We start from the raw sequence: 20,252 nt of genomic DNA, 5'->3' as shown, positions 1-20,252 counted from the left end.
AAGGTTTATGAGGGTCAAATTGATAGGTCTATACATAAACAGAATAAAAGATTCTTGCAAAAATTAATTTTCCAAAATTAGAAGAGAGTCTGCAAGGTGATCTGATTAAACCTATATCTTCAGAGGAAATAGTATATGTAATTCAACATATGAAAGTACATAAGTCACCAGGTCCTGATGGTTTGACAGTTGAATTTTATAAAGAGTTTGCTGATAGTTTTGGTAAAATATTGTCTCATGTATTTAACTATATAATTAGAAATAAAATTAGTGACCCTCACCTTAATGCGTCAAAAACAATCTTTATACATAAAGCTAATTCAGACCCCAAAGCCCGGATAATTACAGGCCAATAGCATTAATAAATGTGGATATGAAAATTCTCACTACCATTATAGCATGTAGATTAAAAAAGATTATGATCCATTTAATTTCTAAGGAACAGGCTGGATTTATGGCAACTAGACAAACTAGTGATAACACACTTACACTACATAATATGATGATGTATGCTAAACAAAACAACTCTAATATTTATGCCCTTATAATAGATGCACAGAAAGCATTTGATAGAGTGGATATAAACTTTTTGTTTGATGTGTTGCCTTATTTCAATATGCCACAGGAATTTATTCAGATACTACAAATATTATATAGTAATCCGTATACTACGTTATATATTATTAGGAGTTATTCTAAAAGAATACAGATTAAAAATGGTACACGGCAGGGTTGCCCTTTGTCCCCCTTATTGTTTAACTTTTATTTAGAACCTCTATTTTTATATATTAAGCTAAATTTGTATCATAATGCACCAATACTTTATAGGAATAAATTAGTAATGTCGGCATTTGCTGATGATCTTATTATTTATTGTACAACCCCAATTTCTGATAGTGAAAAGATATTAAATGTTATAAACAAATTTTCAGAAGTTTCTAATTATAAAATTAATTTGGAGAAAACTAGTATTTTCCCGTTAAGAACCCCTAAACCTTTTTCATTAATGTCCGTGTTGGGGAAGATATCATGTAAAGAAAATATCAAATATTTGGGTATTAGCTTCTCTACGGATAATAAGGACTTTTATAGTAATAATATTAAACGAGTATGGGAACTAATAGTAGCTGATTGTGGCAGGTGGAGGAATTTAAGACTACCGGTATTGGCAAAAGTAGCAATAGTGAAAATGAATATATTACCACGAATGTTATATATCTTTAGGTCTGCTCAAGTATCAATTACAAAGACAGTTTTTAAACAAATTCATAAAGATCTAGCTAAATTTATTTGGGAGCCAAAGAAAACTAGAATATCGTATGAGAAATTAATGACCCCGAAGAGTAGAGGAGGACTTGAGTTACCGAATTTTGAAGTATACTATTTAATTGTGAACGCCAACAGGTGTTTAAGAATTGCTAATTACGAGGTAATTAGTACAAAGTGGATACCAACTTGGGTGGTCTTGAATTACAAGCATATTCTAGATCGGAACATAAATCCTAAAGCTTTACCCTTTTTGGATAAAACTAGTTTGATAAAGTATGGGATTATGGACCACTTAAAAACATATGTGTCATCTTTGCAAAATTTATTCCAATCAGTAGACTTGTTGCAATATATGATGTTTTTTCAGCCTTTCCATAGGAATACCAATTTTAAACTAAATAATCAGTTGATTGATCTTAGTAAATTCCCATTAATAGTTAATTTGACTCTGATTGATGTTTTTAATAAATGTCATTTATCGCTTCGCAAGTTAGGCAGGAATTGAATCTTCCTAAGAGTTATATGGTTGTCATGAGACAAATCAGAGAACTTGCTCTGAGTCATTTTGAAAACTTTAAACCGGTAGTTGGAATTGTGGATAAATGCTCTGAATTGTGGCAGGCTCTCCAACAGGAGGTCAAATTTATAACAACAACAAATAAATTAATTAAAGATTTAAAATTCCAGGATAAAATTCTGTTGTCAGGGTATTGGGTAAACAAAATGACAGTAGCAGATAATCAGGTATTAAAAGCAATTGATTTAACAATAAAATAGGTCTCTTTTCAAAAATTGATGTATACGCAGTTGATGATTTGGAATAATGCTTATTATACTCGTCTTAGGTTACATAAATTTAATCCTAGGAATTCTCCAACTTGTCCATATTGTACAAATCAAACGGCGGATCTTCTTCATATGTTCTGGAGCTGCAAGTGTATATATAAACTTTGGAACTCTCTTAGAACACAACTACAAAAGATGGGTTATCAAAGTTCAACGTTATCATGGGAATTTATGATTCTACATGTTCCTCCAAGAGAGCTCTCTAGGTCACAAACTATAATATGTATGAATATTTTTTTGATGATGAAGTTATATATAGCTACAAATTGGTTAGAACCAGATAAGACATCATGGGATAATTTCAAGCTTGTGGCTATAAAGCATATATTAGCACATAAATTACTCCTGAAGCAAAGTAACAAAAACATTAATAACCCGAAAATATGGGAAAAGGTTTTTAACATTATATTAGCATAATACTGTTATTAGGAATATATTAAAGTTTGGATGTATATGTGGAGGAAACAATGTTTTGAAAATATGTATGATATGTATGGACGCAAAGTACTTCTACAAATGTTTTGGCTTTTTCTTCCCTGGTGTCTTCTTTTTTGGAATAATGACGATTTTTATATGGAAGTATTTCATGTAGATATTGTATATAGTTTTGACAGTAATAGTAGTGAATTATGTGTGTGATTTTATTGTATTTTGAAAATATATATCAATAAAAATTTATTATGGAAAAAAAAAGAAAAGAAAGCTGTCAAAAAATTAAAAAAAAAAAAACTTTTGAAATATTTCCTCACCCAAACACAGTCTAGCAAACTGCAGTTCATCAGCATGTCCATCCTTCCTGTCTTCACTGTCCAGTGCCCAAGACTGAATTCAAACTTGGGTCACCAGGGCTGTAATGAGGGCTGTATCCCTCTACGCCACCACTGCAAGCATAAATAAGCAGTAGTTCTGTTAATAGCAAAAGAAGGGAACGATTTCACAGTTCCGTCTATCTGCAGACTTATTTCCATATTAAATCATGATTGCAAACTTATTTCTGGCAGTCCTGGTGAAAGGACTAGAAGCCTTTTAACAGATTGAAATAGTTATATTTTTTTTATTTGAGTTTATTGACTTAATAGAGGTGGCTTATAAAGCATCCTGAGCTTAAGCTACGATTCATGCAGGAAAGTCATGGTTCTTTATCCTTCCTTTCTCCTCTCACTTATTTATTTTATTCTTAGAACCTTATGCGGCTGTGGTCAAACTGGTTAAGGGGATATACTTTAGATACGGATGAATAAATATTTCAATGCTTGCACATTATGTTTTGAATTATATGATGGAACATCAAAAAAGATGTTGAGATATTTCTGATGGTGGATAATTTTAGTAAGATATCAGGGAACAAGATTAATAGTATGAAAACTAGTCAGTGGATACAAACAAAAATCCCCCAGTTAATGATGAAACAGGCCTATCCATTGTACTCCAAGCAGAGTGTATTAAATATTTGGCTACCTAGCTAAGCAAAGCTAGAAAAACTTATTGTCAAAATCTAACGACCTTTAAGGAAAACATTAAAGTAATATCTCCAATGAAAGATAATACTTGGAGTGGAATGGACTGAACATTCTAGGCAGGGTATATATTTCAGTTATCTTTGCTGTTATAAATATTTGCAACATTTCAGTAAATATTCCTGGAGATTTCACAAGAGCGAGAAGAAATATTATAGGAGAGTTTGTATGGGACTGTGGTATATCTAGGGTGTCAGAGAACATACCTCTCAAACTCTTAGAGCAAACAATCTGGACAAAGCCATAAATAAAAGTGAAACAAAGGCCCAAAAATAGCGACAATTTTTAAATATTGGTCTTACAAACTTAGAAAGCTGAGAATAACACGTTTTGCATTAGCATGAATTTGCTAAAGGACATGAAGTCTGAAACTCAAATGTCTGTCATTATTTTCTAACTTCAGTCTGTAATGATGTGCCACATATTTAGCAGAAAACCACAAGTACATGAAAAACGGACCAAAAATATGAGGCCAAAATCTGGGCATGCTGCGAAAATCTGTACAGTTGAGAGGTATGTCATAGAATAAAAAGATACTTTTATGCAAAGTCAGGTAGCTTGACTGTTCTTGATCTAGAGATGCATTTGGATGCAATTCAAGTAAAGATGTTATATTTATCATTTATAATGAAACGTGAAGCAACTTATTTAAGTCATTAGCATTGTTAGGGCCTGGCCCTGCTTTTCACTGCCACATTGCATTACACGTGGATAATCAGTGCTCACTGCTTTCTGTTCTGTGCTGCTGCTGCCCAGCCCCCTTGCATGCTGAAGTGTAGTCATGCAAGATCTTCTTCAATCTTCTCTGTACCAGACAAAAAACTCATATCCCCACTACATATTAAAACTTAACAACCTGTTTTCCTTACCTTGTGTATTATCTAATAATCTCCCAACAGAATCACATCAGAAGTGAAGCCCACTACGGACTCTAACTTCTCTTTCCTTCCACCAAACTCCACATACAACCAGTTTTTCCACTGACCAAAGTCTTTGTAATTAGCTACAGACTTTGATTTGGAGTGAAAGGAAAATGAACAGAATCATTTCAATGTCCTTAAATTAATTTTCCATCCCTCCACAGTCTTCCCCTTAAGTTTCTTCTGTCAGACTTGGTATGCCCGCATCCAATTCCCTTTAACATTTTTTGTTATCATTTCCTCAAACCCTCCCAACAACTTGCACCTAAGTCCTAAACTGAATCTCCATGTAACTTCCTGATCCATAATTTAACCAACATGTCTGCCTGTCCTTCCAGAAACATCCCCTACCTCTGCATTTCCTGAAATTTATGTTCCCATCTCTCTCCCTCACTGATTATTTTCCTCCTTTCCATTCCCTTCTCCCATTCATTTCTACAACTTTCTTTCCATTTAACTTTCCCATGCCTGACACTTACCTTGACCTACTAATATGACTACTCACAAATGTTCCATTCCAATCTGCACTTTCTAAACTCCTATTATTTACCTTTCCAGCTCCTTTCTATTTATTTTATTTATTTTATTTTTAGTCTACATTTTACAAGTCCATTTCTACTGGGAGTCCATTTAATTTATTTTATTATCTATTTTTAAAATTTACATATCTACTGGTACATTGCATAAAAATTTATAGATATAAGAACAAAGCATTTAAGAAGAAAGAGAAAAGATATGCAAAAGAAATTAAGTAATGAGAAAATTTTTAAAAGAGAATACAATAAAAAAGACATTTTATAAATAAAAAATAAATAATATTTTGAAAAAAAAAATAAAAGTATTAAAAAATTATGAGAAAAAAAAATGAATAAAAATGATAAGAATAAAAAAAGTTAGAAAGGTGAAAGTTAGGAACAAAAATAGTAGTAAAGAGGAAAGTTTTTAATTAGTAATTTAAAAGAGGCAAAGAGCCAAGTCAGTTAAGTAGAAGAATAACAGCCCATTGTAAATGTAGCAATTACAGCAAAACTGTGGGAATTCTAATGACTTGATATGACCTCTGTGTTTGATTTTATGAGAGGAGATAAGGATGAGAGATTTGTTAGAGTTGATTTCTAGGAGAGAGAGAATCAGAAGAGAGTTACTTAAGATATAGTATACTAGTATACTATGGGAGTTGGAGAAGTAGAGGGTAGGGGTTCTGGAGTGGAAAGCATAACAGGTCAGTTATAGTTGATATTCAAATAAATATTGGAGGAGGGTTTGCAAATATAGTGTGTGTTGGGGCAATACAGTTTTTTAAAGGGTTATTCAGATTAATTTTTAATGTTGGTAGTAATAGTAAGATGATAGTAGAGTAGATATAGTTGGGGGGGTGGGTAGTAATAGTGGTAGTGGGTTTATGGGGATAATGGTTATAGGGTTGATATAAATCTTGTTAACTATGTTAATGTGGTTAATTTGTTGTTGTTCGAAGAGTGTTTATTGGTTTTGTATTTGTTTGTGTTTTTTGTTCTGATTGTGTGAGATGATAGTGAAGAGATTTGTTGAGTTATGAGGTCTGGTGAAGAAAGGGTTATTCCTAGAGTTTTTGTTTGAAGTTGAAGTTTAGTTTGAGAGAGTTGGAAGGAAAAACAAGTTTCAACAGTAAGGGAGAGTAGAGTTCAGTTTTTTTTGAAGTGAGATAGTGGTTGTAGTGGAGTAGAAACAAATTGTTGGAACAATGTTCTTTAGCGTGTTGAATGCAGAAATGAATGAATTAGAAATGAAGAATAAGAAGAGAGGAGAATATGGAAGGAATGAGAGAAGAGACCTGACCAAGGAAATAGGAAAAAAGGGAGAAGAAATGGTTTCCTATGGAAGAGATTTGTCTGTTGTTTTGATATGATGAGATATGAAGCTGAGATATGATGCTTTGAGAGAGATTCAAGAATGTTTATATTAAGAGAGGTTGTTAAGAGAATGAGAGAGAGAGAAAGATCAAATGAGAGAGAGAGATGAAAGAGAGATGAGAGATGAGAAGATTGTAGAGAAAGGAAGAAGATCAGAGAGAGAGGAGAGAGAGAGATTGACTGGTGGTACTGTGATTATTGTTGTGTGTGCTGTTGATAGATTATAGTGTTGTGTATGCTGAAGATTATTGTGCTGATTGCTGGTGAATACATTTCTGTATAGAGATTTAGCTAGTGAAAGGAGAGCAATTGTATTGTTGGTGATTATTAAATATATGTAGTGGGAGGAGAAGGGAGAAGAATTGCAAGATCCTTGGAGGATAGAATGGAGTTTATGTTATGTGGATGAATATGTAGATTCTTTGGCTGCTTGCTTTTTTGGAGGAAATGCTTTTTTGCTTTCAAAAGGGAAGGATGGGGCTTCAAATTGCTAAGGCTTCTGGAGTGGAAGGGAAGAATAGATGTGAAAGCAAGGGTAGAGTTTTTGTAGAATTGTAAGAAGAGTTAGTTAAGTTGTTTGGAGGGTAAATAGTTTTTTTGTCTAGAGAGTTAGCTAGGATTTTTTTGTTGTAGAGGAAAAAGTTTAAGAAGTTGCATTAGGGGAGTTGGGAAAGGATTGGAGTTTAGCGAGGAGTTTTTTTGGAGGGGGGTTACTGGGTTTATTTAGAGGGTGGAATTGTTGGGGATTGGAAGTTTATTTAGTTGAGGAGTTTGTTTGTCTGGTTTTGTTTTGAGTTTTTTGATTTTTGATTTTTAGTTTTGATTTTGCTGGAGAAATGATTTTTTTAGGATTTCCTGTGAGATGCTTTATTTGAAGCTTTATTTATTTCTTTGATGAGTTTCTTTTAGTTTTGGCTGTTTTTTTTAGTGTTTTTGGATTCATTCTAATGGATCTTTGGAAGCCATTCTATCAAGAATGGATAAAAAAGTAAATCAAAAATGGATTAAAACTTAGTCATAAGGAAGGAAGTAGATTAAAAAGAAGTTAGTTCAGGTGGAAAAAGGAAAAGGTTAAAATTAAAAAATAAAGGGTTTTCTTGATTTTTCTAATATTCTAATTTAAAATACTTGGTATTTTCTCTAATTCAATAAGTTTAAGTTGATGACAACTGAGATCATCTCTGGCACATAAAGGAACATCTGATTTTGTTTCATTGTACCTTTTATATAAGTTACTATTACATTGTTTGTTAGTATTTAGTCTATTGTGAATCTAGTAGTTGAGGTGACTTTTTGGAATATAGTGAGTTGTTTTATGACTGAGAGGTATTCCAGTCATTAATAAAGTTCAGGTGATTAAGTCGAGTAGGATTATGGAAAAGGGTGGGTAGTGCAGAGGTGTTTGAAGTCAATGGGTCTAAAGAAACCTAGTTTGTACCTATATGGTGGTATGGGGCATATACCTTAGGCTTTTTCATTTGGTATTTTATATTGGGATTTGATTGATTTATTCTATTTTTAGACATTTGGGATTTATGAAGAGGTTGGATGTTTGATTTGATTGGAAAGGATGATGCTAAAAGGATTTTTGTGATTTTTACTCCACCACCTCTATGCTTTATTTTTTTATTCATATTATATATTATTATAGCCTTGGGGTATTTCTTTGGAGTCTTAGATTGAGAGATTTAAGCCAGGTTGAGAGTAGGTGTCTGTAGGGGAGTAGATGTCTTATAGTTTATTGTTGTGGGATATTTTATTGTATATTTTATGAATGTGTGAAATTTCTAAGAGTAAATTTGTTATTGAGAGGGGGGGGGTAGGCTGGGAGGGGGGGGTGGGATGTCACCATCTAGTAAGGTAGGATTTTAGTAAAGGCTTTTTTTCGGTTATTGGTTTAGAGGTTAGCAGTTTTTTTTTATTATCTGAGGTGAGGTAGGAGGTGAGGTGAGACAGAGGTGAAATCTGATAGTTAGATAGTTAGTGGTATGTATTGTATTGAGAGTTGATATTGAGTATTGTTGTGTGGAAGGTTTGTATTGAAGAGGTCTGTGGATGTTAGTGAGTTTTCAAAGAAGGTAAGAGAATAAAAAGAGAAGAAAATAATAGGAGGAGGACTGATAGAGGAGTAGTGTAGGGAGGGGAGGGAGTCATTGTTTTACAGATAAAAGGGTGAGATATAGGTGTTGGTAAATAGTAGGCCTGTCAAGGGTTAGGGGAAGAGGGGGAAGAGAATTGGGTAAGAGGTGGGATGTATGAGAAGGGAGAGAGTGAGTGAGAGGAAGAAGAGAAAAGAAGAAAGAGGAAGGAGAAGAGGAGGAAGAAGGAGGTAGAGAGAGGTAAAGAAGAAGAGAGAAGAGATAAGAATAGAATAAGAGGAGGGGAGGGGTAAGAAAAGCAAGGGAAGGGAAGGAGGGATAGTATAGGTATAGGGGTGTGGCTGGTATAACAATAGGACTGGGGGGGTGGGTGTGGGCGGGGGGGGGGGGGAGGGAGGGGAGGAGGAGGCCACAGGGCGAGCGGGAGCGGGCGGAAGAAGAAGAGAGAGAGAAGAAAGGAGACAATCAGAAAAGCAGGTAAGTAAGATGGGATAGGATTCTATTATCTCTAAATGATCCCGCCTCATCTGCTCTTGGTAATTATCCCCCCTACATAACTTCCCACACTTAGCCATTCTAATTCTGTCTTTATACCATCATCTGGTCAACTCCACCCTCTTTGCTCTTCTGATCGTCCATCTTTCAACTGACTTTTCCTTCTTCCCTCCTAAATATATAACTCAATTCTTCTACAACATCCTTTAACTCACAAACATGGGGTTGAGAATCATTCAACCTTTCACACATTCCTCATCCCCCTCCATTTCAAACATGTCTCAACTACATCCCTGCCCCACAATCAACAAGTCTAACCTATCTTTTCCCTTTAATTAAAAGAAATCAGACATGTTATACATCTACCTTATAAGCAATGCATTCACTCAGCAAAATATATTATTCCTCTTTGTTAACTGCACACCTACAATTTATATTATCGGCAACAATAACATAGGATCAGAGTGCTCTCCAGCTAAGTATTGCCAGGCTCTAACGCAGTCTAATGATGATAACCTCCACTTCCTTATAATAATCTCCACTTTCTTATAATAACCTCCACTTCCTTATAATAACCTCCACCTCCTTATAATAATATCAGTCTACTCTCTCCTCAACTGTCATAACATACAGACTGCAAAAAAATAATTCTTCAGAAATGTACTTTAGCCTTTCCAGGCTGCATAATGTGTGTAAAAATGTATGTGTGTGTGTGTGTGTGTGTGTGTGTGTGTGTGTGTGTGTGTGTGTGTGTGTGTGTGTGTGTGTGTGTGTAGGAACTCATATGTATTTAAGTACAAGCATTTTTTTGGACAAAGATAGATCGACATGTAACACTTCATAGGTTCATAGGTTCATAGGTGTGTACTAGGCTAATGGCCATGGGGCTTTACAAGCCTAGCCCATCGATGTGCCCTGGCATTGTGCCGTCCATCGTTAGTTCCCAGTGCCTCTATCAAGTAGAGCCACTGGAGTGATCCCCGAGGTGAACTTTCTATTTCCCATCCACTCATCAAGATTTCGCTTGAAGAGGGCTAGTGAGGTGCTCTGCTTGAAATGTATGGGAAGTCTATTCCAGGGCATGGGTAGTCTCTGGGTTATGAACCTGGCCCTCTAGCATATTCTGTTGATTGTGGTAATGAGGTTGAGGTCTCTGGAGCATGTGATGTGGAGGGATTGGGATTTCTTTAGATGTAGCATTTCTAACAGAGCTGGCTCAGACATGGCTTTGTAAGTCAAGCAGAGATCGCCTCTTAGTAGATGATATGAGACAGAAAATAGCTGGAAACTTTTGAGTCTGTCCATGTAGGACATGTGTTTAAGGCCTAGGATCCTCTTCGTGAGGTATTTTTGTGGCCTCTCCAGTTGTTGCCGGTTTCTAGTGAGGTACATACCAAATGGGGCATTATACTCTGTGATGGGTCTAATGGGGGAAGAGTAGAGAGAAATGATGACCTCTTTCTTCCTGGATGCAAAACCCTTGGTAATGAGATATGCCACATAGAAGGGTTTCTGACCACAGTGGCAATGTGGTGGTTGAAGGAGAGGTTGCTGTCAACCTGTGTTCCCAGATCTCTTATAATGCCTTCAGTGTTCAGTGAGCTCCCATCGATGTGGTAATTAGTGGGAACTGAGTTTTTGCCAAAGGGGATGACAATGCATTTTTTGGCATTAAGATTAAGGCCATGGTTTTAACACCAGTCATTGGTCTCAGTGAGGCCTTTCTGTAGCATGGCTGCATCACTTGGGGAGTTAATAATGGCTCTCAGCTTGCAGTTGTCTGAGAATTTGGTCAGCCAGAGTCCTTCCGTGTTGGCCTGGACTTCTGAGAAGTAGACGCCAAACAGGAGAAGAACTAGGTCCGATCCCTGTGGGACTCCACTCGTGACTGGTCTGCAGTCTGAGTTGGAGTCTACTACTTTCCACACTGTGGGTTCTATCTGTGAGCCAGTTTGCAACCCACCCAACAATATAGGGGTTGATGCCTAGATTGCTGAATTTATCAATAATTCCTGAATGAGGAATGGTATCAAAGGCCTTGTCCAGATCAAGGTAGGCTGTATGAACTGCCTTACCTTCATCCACCGCTCTGGTGGCTGACTCAGAGAAGTCAACCAGGTTGAGCAGGCATGATCTACCTTTCACAAAACCAAATTGCGTGCGATCTAGAGTTTGGAGATTCCCTATATCCTTGTTAATTACGTCCATGCTGATGCATTCCATAGCCTTACATATCAGACTCATCTGGCTAATGGGATGATAATTTCCAGGGTCTACAGTCGCTCCTCCTTTATTGAGAGTGTGCGCCATTCGATAGGGACAAAGCCTGAGGTGAGGCTGTAATTGAACAGAGCACACAGATGTGGTGCCAGTTCACTTTGTAATTCATGTAGAACACATCCAGGTATATTGTTATGTCCCATGGAAGCTGCATTCTTGGCCTTAGACAATGTAGCTTCAACCTGTGCTGCAGTAATGTTGGGTGCCTGGCATTCTTCTGGTATTGAGATCTGTCCTTTAGGGGAGGAGAGAGGGGAAAAGTTGGCACTGAATCTGTTGGCCAGTATGTTGGCAATATCTGTTGGCTCAGTATAGGAGGTATCATTGTGCAGTAACTCAGAGCAAATCTGGGTATTGCCATAGAGATTCTTGATATAACTACAAAAGGCTTTGTGGTTGTTTTTAGTGTCTGCCGCAATTCTGCCTTCATAGCTGGCTTTAGAGGTTTTGCTGAGGCTAATAAGGGAATCTTTCCACTTTTGGGACTTCACCTTTTTCTGCAACAGTTTCTTACTTCTGTTGTAGAGTTTATTAATGGCAGGGGACCACCAGACTGGCTTCATTTGTTTGGAGGAGAGCATCTTAGTTCTGTTGGGTATGGCTAGTTCCATGCATTTATGTACATCTTCTTACAGTGCATTGGTGTAGGATTCGGCACTCATGCTTCTATTTTCCATTGGCATGGGTGCCGTGAAGTTAGCCACCTCTGTTTTTTAGGAATCCAAAGTCAGCTTTGGAGAAGTTTTTCATGTTGGATACCTTTGCAGGGGGGGGGGGGGGATTTCCATGGTGATTAGTTTGTGGTCGGATCTAACTAGGGAGGAAATTGACTATTAGTGTAGAGCAATGGTTGCCCATGTTAGCAATAACCAGATCAAGGATGTTGCTTCCTCTAATGTGGGTAAGAATGAGCTGGTCCAGGGCATTGGAACTGATTAATTCCTGGAAGCGTTGGGCCAGTGCATTGGTGCATGTGTAGTTTTTCCAGCTGATGGAGGGGTAGTTGAAGTCACCTAGTATGAGAGAGTTGGGTTGGATCTTAATAGTTTCCAAGGTTCTTAGTAATGTGGATTGAGAGTCTTGGGACTTGGTTGGGGACCTATAGCAAGCTACGACCTGAGTCACCGTCTTACCCAGTGTTAGTTGTACCTGGAGTATCTCAGATGCATTATGCTGGGCTACTAGTCTGGGAGGTGTGCACATCCTTTATGAATATGGAGACACCACCAGCTTGGAGCTTTGGTCCATGCTCTGGGGCTGAAAGGTGAATGAGTTATAGCCTGGTAGTACATGGTTGCTTTCTGCTGCTTTAAACCAGGTCTCCATTATAGCACAAATGTCGATGTTCTCTATTTTGAGGAGTGCTTCGAGTAAGTGCATCTTGAGATTTAGACTTCTAGCATTGAGCAGCATGACTCTCAGATTGCATTTATTTATAGCTGTTACAGTGGTAATCTGGTCTTTGGAACACTGCCTAAAAAAAGGCAATATAGGGGTGGCAAGAGCCTTAGTCAGTACCCGGAAACCCAGGGGTGACAGATGCAGGCCATCTCTAGCAAAGCATCAAGGTCTGTCAATCATGTCATCCCAAGCAGACAGATACTGGATCCCCTTAGAATGACACCAGAAACTTAGCCATTTGTTGAAGTCAACCATTTTCTGTTTGTACTGTGTCATCATTCTGGGTGATGATAGGATGCTGCTCAGGGCTAGGGTCATACCTGCCTGGGCCACATAATCCGAGAGCTCCACCAAGTCTCTTTTCATGTAGTCCAGGAAAGTGTGTCTCAGGTCATTCACACCCACATGAACAATGACAGAGTCATAGTTGTAACTGTTGTGGAATGACCTGAGTGCGTACGTTATGTGTCGGATTCTGGCACCTGATAGACAGCTGACTGTTACCTTCTCCTTTTTCAACCTAGTGAGTGGAACATCAGTGTGCCTCACTATTGAGTCACCTATGATTATTGTATTGGGCAAGCTGTTTTGCCTTATGGGCTTAGGTTGAGGGGCACACTCAGTAGGTGAGCTATGTGTCTTGTGGTTTGTGCTGTGTTGTGGTGGTGGAGTGTGTTTCTGCCTTGGAGATCTCTGCTGTTTAAGTAGATTTCTATTGAGATCCTCCACTAAGGTGTGTGTGTGGTTTGTGTTTTTATGTGAGGGCTGTGATGGTGGGTGTTCTGGAGGGCTATGTGTTCCATGTGGTGTGGTGCAGGTGTTGAACTTCTCCTCTTGCCCAGCTATTTCAGTCTTGGCTAGAGAGTGCATGACTTCCAATTTTGAGATATAGGCGCAACTCTCACAAGTCTGAGTGTTGGGAGGTAAGAGGAGAGGGTTGTCTGTGTACATGAGGCAGTTGCTACACTGCCTCGGAATGCCTAAGTTCACCAGGTTAATAGGAGAAATCACAGGACACTGACCTTTAGACATGCCAGGAGAGATGATCATCAGTACTAAGTACTGGAGCTGTTTCCTTATAGGACATCTAGTGCTGATAGCACTTATGTGTGCTACAATAATTTCTACAAAAAGCCTGATGAAGTGCTGGCGAATAAGCTAATTAAAGTGCAAGAGAGAAGAGAAAGTTGAAAGGATAGAAAAAAACTGCCCAAAGGACCAATAAACTACAATTTCAGAGCGAGAAACCATTCCTCTTATGGTAGACAGGCTACCTAGTGCTTACCACTTCCACTAATAAGCTGGAAGGCTTCCCTCTAACACTTCTGACCTAAAGTACTACCATTTTGTCAAAGGATTACCTGCCCAAACAAAAACAAAAACAAACAAATAGGTTTTAGCATATGTTAATATTTGTTTCAGACAGCTTCTGATTACTAATGCTAAAGAGGTCATACAGTATCACTGCATAATGCACAGTCTCTCTTACACAGCACAGAATCACTATACCATTTGCAATAATGTGCAGTCTGTATTATACAAAATAGAATTACTCTGTAGGGTTGCTATAATGATCAGTCACTACTACACAGCACAGGATCAGTGTATAATGTGCAGTTACAATTCACATTATGAAATCAATGCACAAGGAGATATAATGTGCAGTCACTACTATACAGCACATGATCATCAAATAATGTGCTGTAAAATGCAACCATTGCTATACAGGATAGAATCAAAGTATAATTAAGCAATAACCCATGCCTGGGTGTGGGTAATGCTGGATTTACTCATGGCTGGTGTGGTTTGGTCACGAGGGCGAAGCCCGAGTGGCCAAACAAAGACGACCGTGGGTAAATCCAGCATAACCCACACCCAGAAGTGAGTTATTGCTATTATACAATGACATTATTTAAGAAAAAAAAATACTTATTTTCTTTAATAATGGCATTGTATAATGCCTCTGTGCTGCCCTTCCACAGCTGTCTGGTATTCTGCGGCAGTTCTGATGTACTGCGCATGCATATGCTTACGCAGTACATCAGAGCTGTGGGTGGAAGCAATGGAAAAACCAAGATCTCCGTTGCTTTTTACAAAGTGTCTTGCTATGTTAAAGGAGTTTAACATAGTGAGACAGCTTTAAAAAAAGCAACGGAGAAAGGAAGATCTCCGTTACTTTTTTTAAAGCTGTCTCACTATGTTAAACTCCTTTAACTTAGCGAGACAGTGTCCAAAAAAAAAAGAAGACTTATACTAATGGAAAATGTCTGGGCGACCGGACCTTTTTCCATTAGTATAAGTCTGATTTACATCGTGCATGCTGACCAATCAGTATGCACGTTTTGGAATATTAATGGGGGGGGGGGTAAATGTATAATGTGATATAAAGTACAATGCACTGAGGAAGGGAAGTATATTCCCAAAAGCTTTGCTTGTTAGAGTCTATTAAACTTTGTTTATCTACAATTTGGCATTGAAATCCAGTTCTTAGGTTCTTCGTTTGCTGACTGTGATACCGTTGTATCTCCTTTACACGGCTGTACCTGTTAAGATTTGGTACCTTAATTACAGTTTATATGTCATAAGCAAATATGTAGTATTGAATAGACAGGATTATGATTGGGTCTTTGATTATAACCAACTTATTATGTGTTTGAGACATGAATGCCAAGAATTTTGTCTTGACAGCAAAGTATGGAGTTTTACCTGCTCTATATTCAACAGTCACAGAAAAGAAAAGTGTAAGCATGCAAGGTGTTTTAAGGCTTTGAAAGTCAATAAAATAGTTATCACAGGTTAGGTGCTTTGTTTTGTTACACCTTTTGTTTGTAAGTGTGACAGAGTGAAGTTTTAACAGCTTTTAAAGCTGTTTTACTATCTGTAGCTGTTCTTTGCCACCTGACATTATCCACTGTTAATCCCTAGCACAAGCTTGTTAAGCACTTTTGGGATGCTATAAAGTTTGTCTTTTTTCCCCGTTTCTGAGGCATAATTGCAGCTATTCGGCATTCTTACAGGCAACAGTGTTTATATCACATCTGTCCACTTGAACATCGCTAAAACACATTTTAATGTTCTCTAGTATCCAGTCACTGGTACACAACAAAACAGAAAGGTACTGAAGTCTATCCCAAACATATTAACATCTTCTGTTACCAAACAGAGCTGTTCATTTTTCTGCAATCTGCTGCCGTTTTTCTTGCATTTTGAAGTTTGACTTGGTTTTAATCTGCTGTAATATACAGACATTTTATGTATAATTATGGCTACTTTTTAATTAACGTTAGTCATGCATATTTTACAAATGCATGGCAAGACTCAATTGCTTAATAATATATATATATATATATATATATATATATATATATATATATATATATATATATATACAGTGTACAGTATGCATGGTTGCCGCAAAACTAGGGATTTTAATAATTTTTTCCAGGGGCTGTGTCACCCACACTTCACCACGTGGAGGCTTTTCCTGCACTCCTAACTTCTAAATATACCAATTCTGAGGTCAAAACCCTCTAGGGAAAGGGCAAATAATCCCAATTTGTGTTCTTACTTTGATATTTTGGACTTACATGGGCACTCCAGTTTCCAGACAATCTTTTATTTTTGTTGAACTAATTAATTGAGCAGGTATGATGATGCTGCCAGTAGTTGTGATAGTGACATTGGGAGAATAATTAGGCTTTGTCAGCTACAGCTGCCATTTTCTATGTGGTACCACAACCAGTAGCTGGCACTACATTTTTCTCACTAACCATCTCAATTGCTTGCAAGAAAACTATGTGAGTTCATGCCTGATTGTGGTGTATTATAGTAAATATTGGTATCACTAAGTTGTAGTTACTGAAGGGTACTTAGAGAATAAAGGGACAAAGCTCCATGCATGAATGATTGTTGGGAGCAAAGCACTTAATGGGAAATCAAATAAATAAATAAATATCAAATATGGGCAATCAAAATATTATTTTTGCTGTCATTTGTATATTCGGGCTTGTAAATGTGTCATTTGCAAGTCAGATCCATGAACAGTAGTGCCTGATTCTCTGATTTCAGATATAAGCTTATTTGCAACATTTTATTGATCTTTCATTGGTTCTAATTTCAGACAACAATTTGACTTCGGGAAAGGTAGATCCTGTCTATTTTATTTGGTAAACTTCTTAGAAAGGGTTACAGAGGCTGTAGAGGATGGCCAGAAAAGTGCATGTAGCACAGCTTGACGTGGCCAAGGCCTTCAACACCATTCCCCATGCTGGCATGGCATCACATAAAAGCTAAATGCCTTACATATGTGGTAAGATGGATAGGAAGCTGGCTGCAAGACAGAACCCAGACAGTGTGAGTTGCAGTTGTCTCATCAGAAAGTATATATGATATCAGTGGTGGCCCACAGGGCTTGGTGCTGGGATATCTCCAAGCAGAGAGTTAAGATCTCCAGCTAACAAAGTTTGCAGATGACTAACTGGAGGATGTTGGTAAGTCACCCTATGACACCCAAACTCTCCAGAATGAAGTCTCCCAAGTAAACTCTTGGTGTACTAAAAATGAGCTCAAACTAAATGCTAAAAAGAGTAGTATCATAATGTTTGGTAACCAGTCCTTCCTCTCTTCATACTGTACAGACAACGCATCATCACAAACCACAAATGTAATGAGGGGCTTGGGTACTCCCTCTCTTTTGACAATAATGTGAGAAGAGTTGTTAGCAAATCCTTTTATTTAACCCTGATAATTGCCAAAGGAATACAATCAAGTTGTAAAGAGGTAATCACTCCTTTATATTCAGCATTAATCAGGTCAATTATTGAGTACAATTTCCTTTCTGGGACGTATAACACAATGTATAACATGAAACACATCAATACGTTAGAAATACCAAGAGTGACTGGAAGCTCTATCCCTTCTCTCCCTTTTACTGCACTATTAGGAACCCGATTGTCCTGGACCTCCTGTTTCTCTGAAAGTCCAGTGTTTTACCTAGTACTAAGACAAGGGAACTAAATCTTCACCAGCATATAAATAAAATACAGTGGAGGGACAGGATTATAACTGCACCTCCTAAATTTCTGGAATAAATTTCCCCTGCATGTTAAACATTGTGACTCACTATCTTTCTTTAAATATAAACTAGTTGACTGAATGGGTGTCCACAAATTTACAATGGAATTGATTAATATGGAGCTCCTGGAGAAAGGAGGTGCTACCCAAGGGAGAGTTTTGGCAAGGTGCAAGTAGCAGTAAAACTCAGTGGCCTTGGAATATCTGTGAAACTGTGACAGGTTCCTTTGCAGCATTTTGGTTAGGTCACTTTGACTCTTGTCTCAGAGGCACAGTCATCTATAATATGAGTTTTGGTTTTCCTTGGGAGTGACAAAAAAAGGCAGCAGGAGGTGATGACATCACATTCTCAAGCTAAGTTTCCTTCCATACAGAACAAGTATTCATTTCAAAATTTAATAACCCTAGAAGACAGAGGTCAACATTCAGATGGCATCCAGAAAACCAAATGGATGACATTCTTTGGACTAGCATCCCTCTAATATTTAATAATCAGATGCTTACCCAACCAAAATATATTGTTCAAAATTTTAAATCTTCAAAAGTGATTTTTGAGTTACTTTTGTAAAATGGTATACAGGCAAGGGTTAAATATTGTCAGAAATATTTACACAAAGCCTCTTTCCATGTTGCAGAGGGATGGAACCTTGACTATGAGTTAGGTAACTGGGGTTCAGTTAGTATCTGTGGCACTGAAGGAACAGGCAGGGAAGGAGAGTGTTGAAGGACCACTGCCCTCTCATCTCTATGGGAACAGGCAGGGAAGGAGAGTGTTGAAGGGCCACTGCCCTCTCATCTCTATGGGAACAGGCAGGGAAGGAGAGTGTTGAAGGGCCACTGCCCTCTCATCTCTATGGGAACAGGCAGGGAAGGAGAGTGTTGAAGGGCCACTGCCCTCTCATCTCTATGGGAACAGGCAGGGAAGGAGAGTGTTGAAGGGCCACTGCCCTCTCATCTCTATGGGAACAGGCAGGGAAGGAGAGTGTTGAAGGGCCACTGCCCTCTCATCTCTATGGGAACAGGCAGGGAAGGAGAGTGTTGAAGGGCCACTGCCCTCTCATCTCTATGGGAACAGGCAGGGAAGGAGAGTGTTGAAGGGCCACTGCCCTCTCATCTCTATGGGGGAAGATAGGGAAGGGTTTGCATGCACTCGAAGGCAGACAGTGTGGTGCAGACCAGACAGACCACCACTCATGCTGTGAGTGGGGGAGAGGCAGAGCTGCTTGAAGGAAATGTGTCATACAGAAGTGAGAGGACACCCTTTATGGACAGCCTGTTGCATGACCCTTTCCAGTGTCTTGCTGGGTGTGTGTGAGGACAGGGACAGACAGAAATCCAGAAAGCATTCAAAATACCTGTGACGGCTGTCTAGATGAGGACCATTCTCAATCGACTGTCCCAGGGACTGGAATAAATGGACTGATTGACCAAGACAGGGCCTAATATTTGGGAGGCCACAGGGGCATAACAGTTGAAAATAAATACATTTTACATAAGGAAGAGTTATTCTACAATATACAGAAAATCTGTTTTACAAACAGCGAAGCATGATAAATTGTGTTTATTAATTGTGATTGGAAAATGACTTACAATTTTGAGACTACAAAAGGAAAATTCAAAATACATAAATACATATTTGTTTTCATATACCTAAAGCAGCTGTGTCAGTTTGGCCTCTCTTGGCCCGTACACAGTATTCCCACCGTACACATGGATCTTGTACAAACTGTGATATCTCGTGAAATAGTTGAGAAAAGGTCATGTGACTGGCCTTGTAGACAGTGTAGTAGAGCAGTGCTGCTCGCCACAAAAAGGGATACTTGCGGAACAGGACACTGTGCAAACTAGCCAAGCCTTCTTCTGTTGGATTAGCTGGCTTTAGACCATACTGCTTCCTCCCTGATGAGCTATGCCATGGTTGTCGATTGTTATTGATCCCACGGAGATAATGTGTTCCTGAAATACAAAAAAATCCAACAAAATTACTACGAACACTAACATTTGCTTTATATTGCTATGACATTTACTTAATTATTGAAGCAGAGGAATCCTGCCTGAACACAGACAAGTTTCCTTAATTGGAAAACATCTATATTCACCAGTAATAGTTTGTGTTAAAAATATACAGCAATTATTAAAAGAAGAGTGTTAATTCCAGATCTTTAAATATGCATTGTCATTCAATAAATGTAGAGCATGTTACCTTATTGTACTATTTTCTGCATTCACTTTCTATATTTATACTTTTTCTTTTTGTCAATAACTACTTTCTAGAAACATAAATTTAGTAAATGGAAATTATCACCATAGCAACAAAGAACTCCACAACACAAACCATTTATAATTCTTCATACTGATTTCTCACATTTCATCTTGGTCTAATATTCCTCTCACTTTCTTCCTAATATACTAAAGTAAATTAACTATAACATAATCACACAACAGATGCTTGTTTCTCAT

The 20,252-nt window shown here is 37.9% G+C and overlaps 1 protein-coding gene across 1 annotated transcript in view; it reads right to left on the bottom strand.

The window, feature by feature from the left end:
* Nucleotides 1–20,252, bottom strand: part of KIAA0895L (KIAA0895 like) — a 297,059-nt gene that overhangs the window by 105,069 nt on the left and 171,738 nt on the right. The window contains exon 5 of the mRNA XM_044081439.1: nucleotides 19,443–19,748. Coding sequence (XP_043937374.1) covers nucleotides 19,443–19,748 — 306 coding nt within the window. The remainder of the gene's footprint in view (nucleotides 1–19,442; nucleotides 19,749–20,252) is intronic.

The sequence above is a fragment of the Protopterus annectens genome, chromosome 8.part0 (genome assembly GCF_019279795.1).
Source record: "Protopterus annectens isolate FY-2018-M chromosome 8.part0, PAN1.0, whole genome shotgun sequence".
NCBI classification, from domain to species: domain Eukaryota; kingdom Metazoa; phylum Chordata; order Ceratodontiformes; family Protopteridae; genus Protopterus; species Protopterus annectens.
This window is presented reverse-complemented; position numbering and strand designations above follow the sequence as displayed.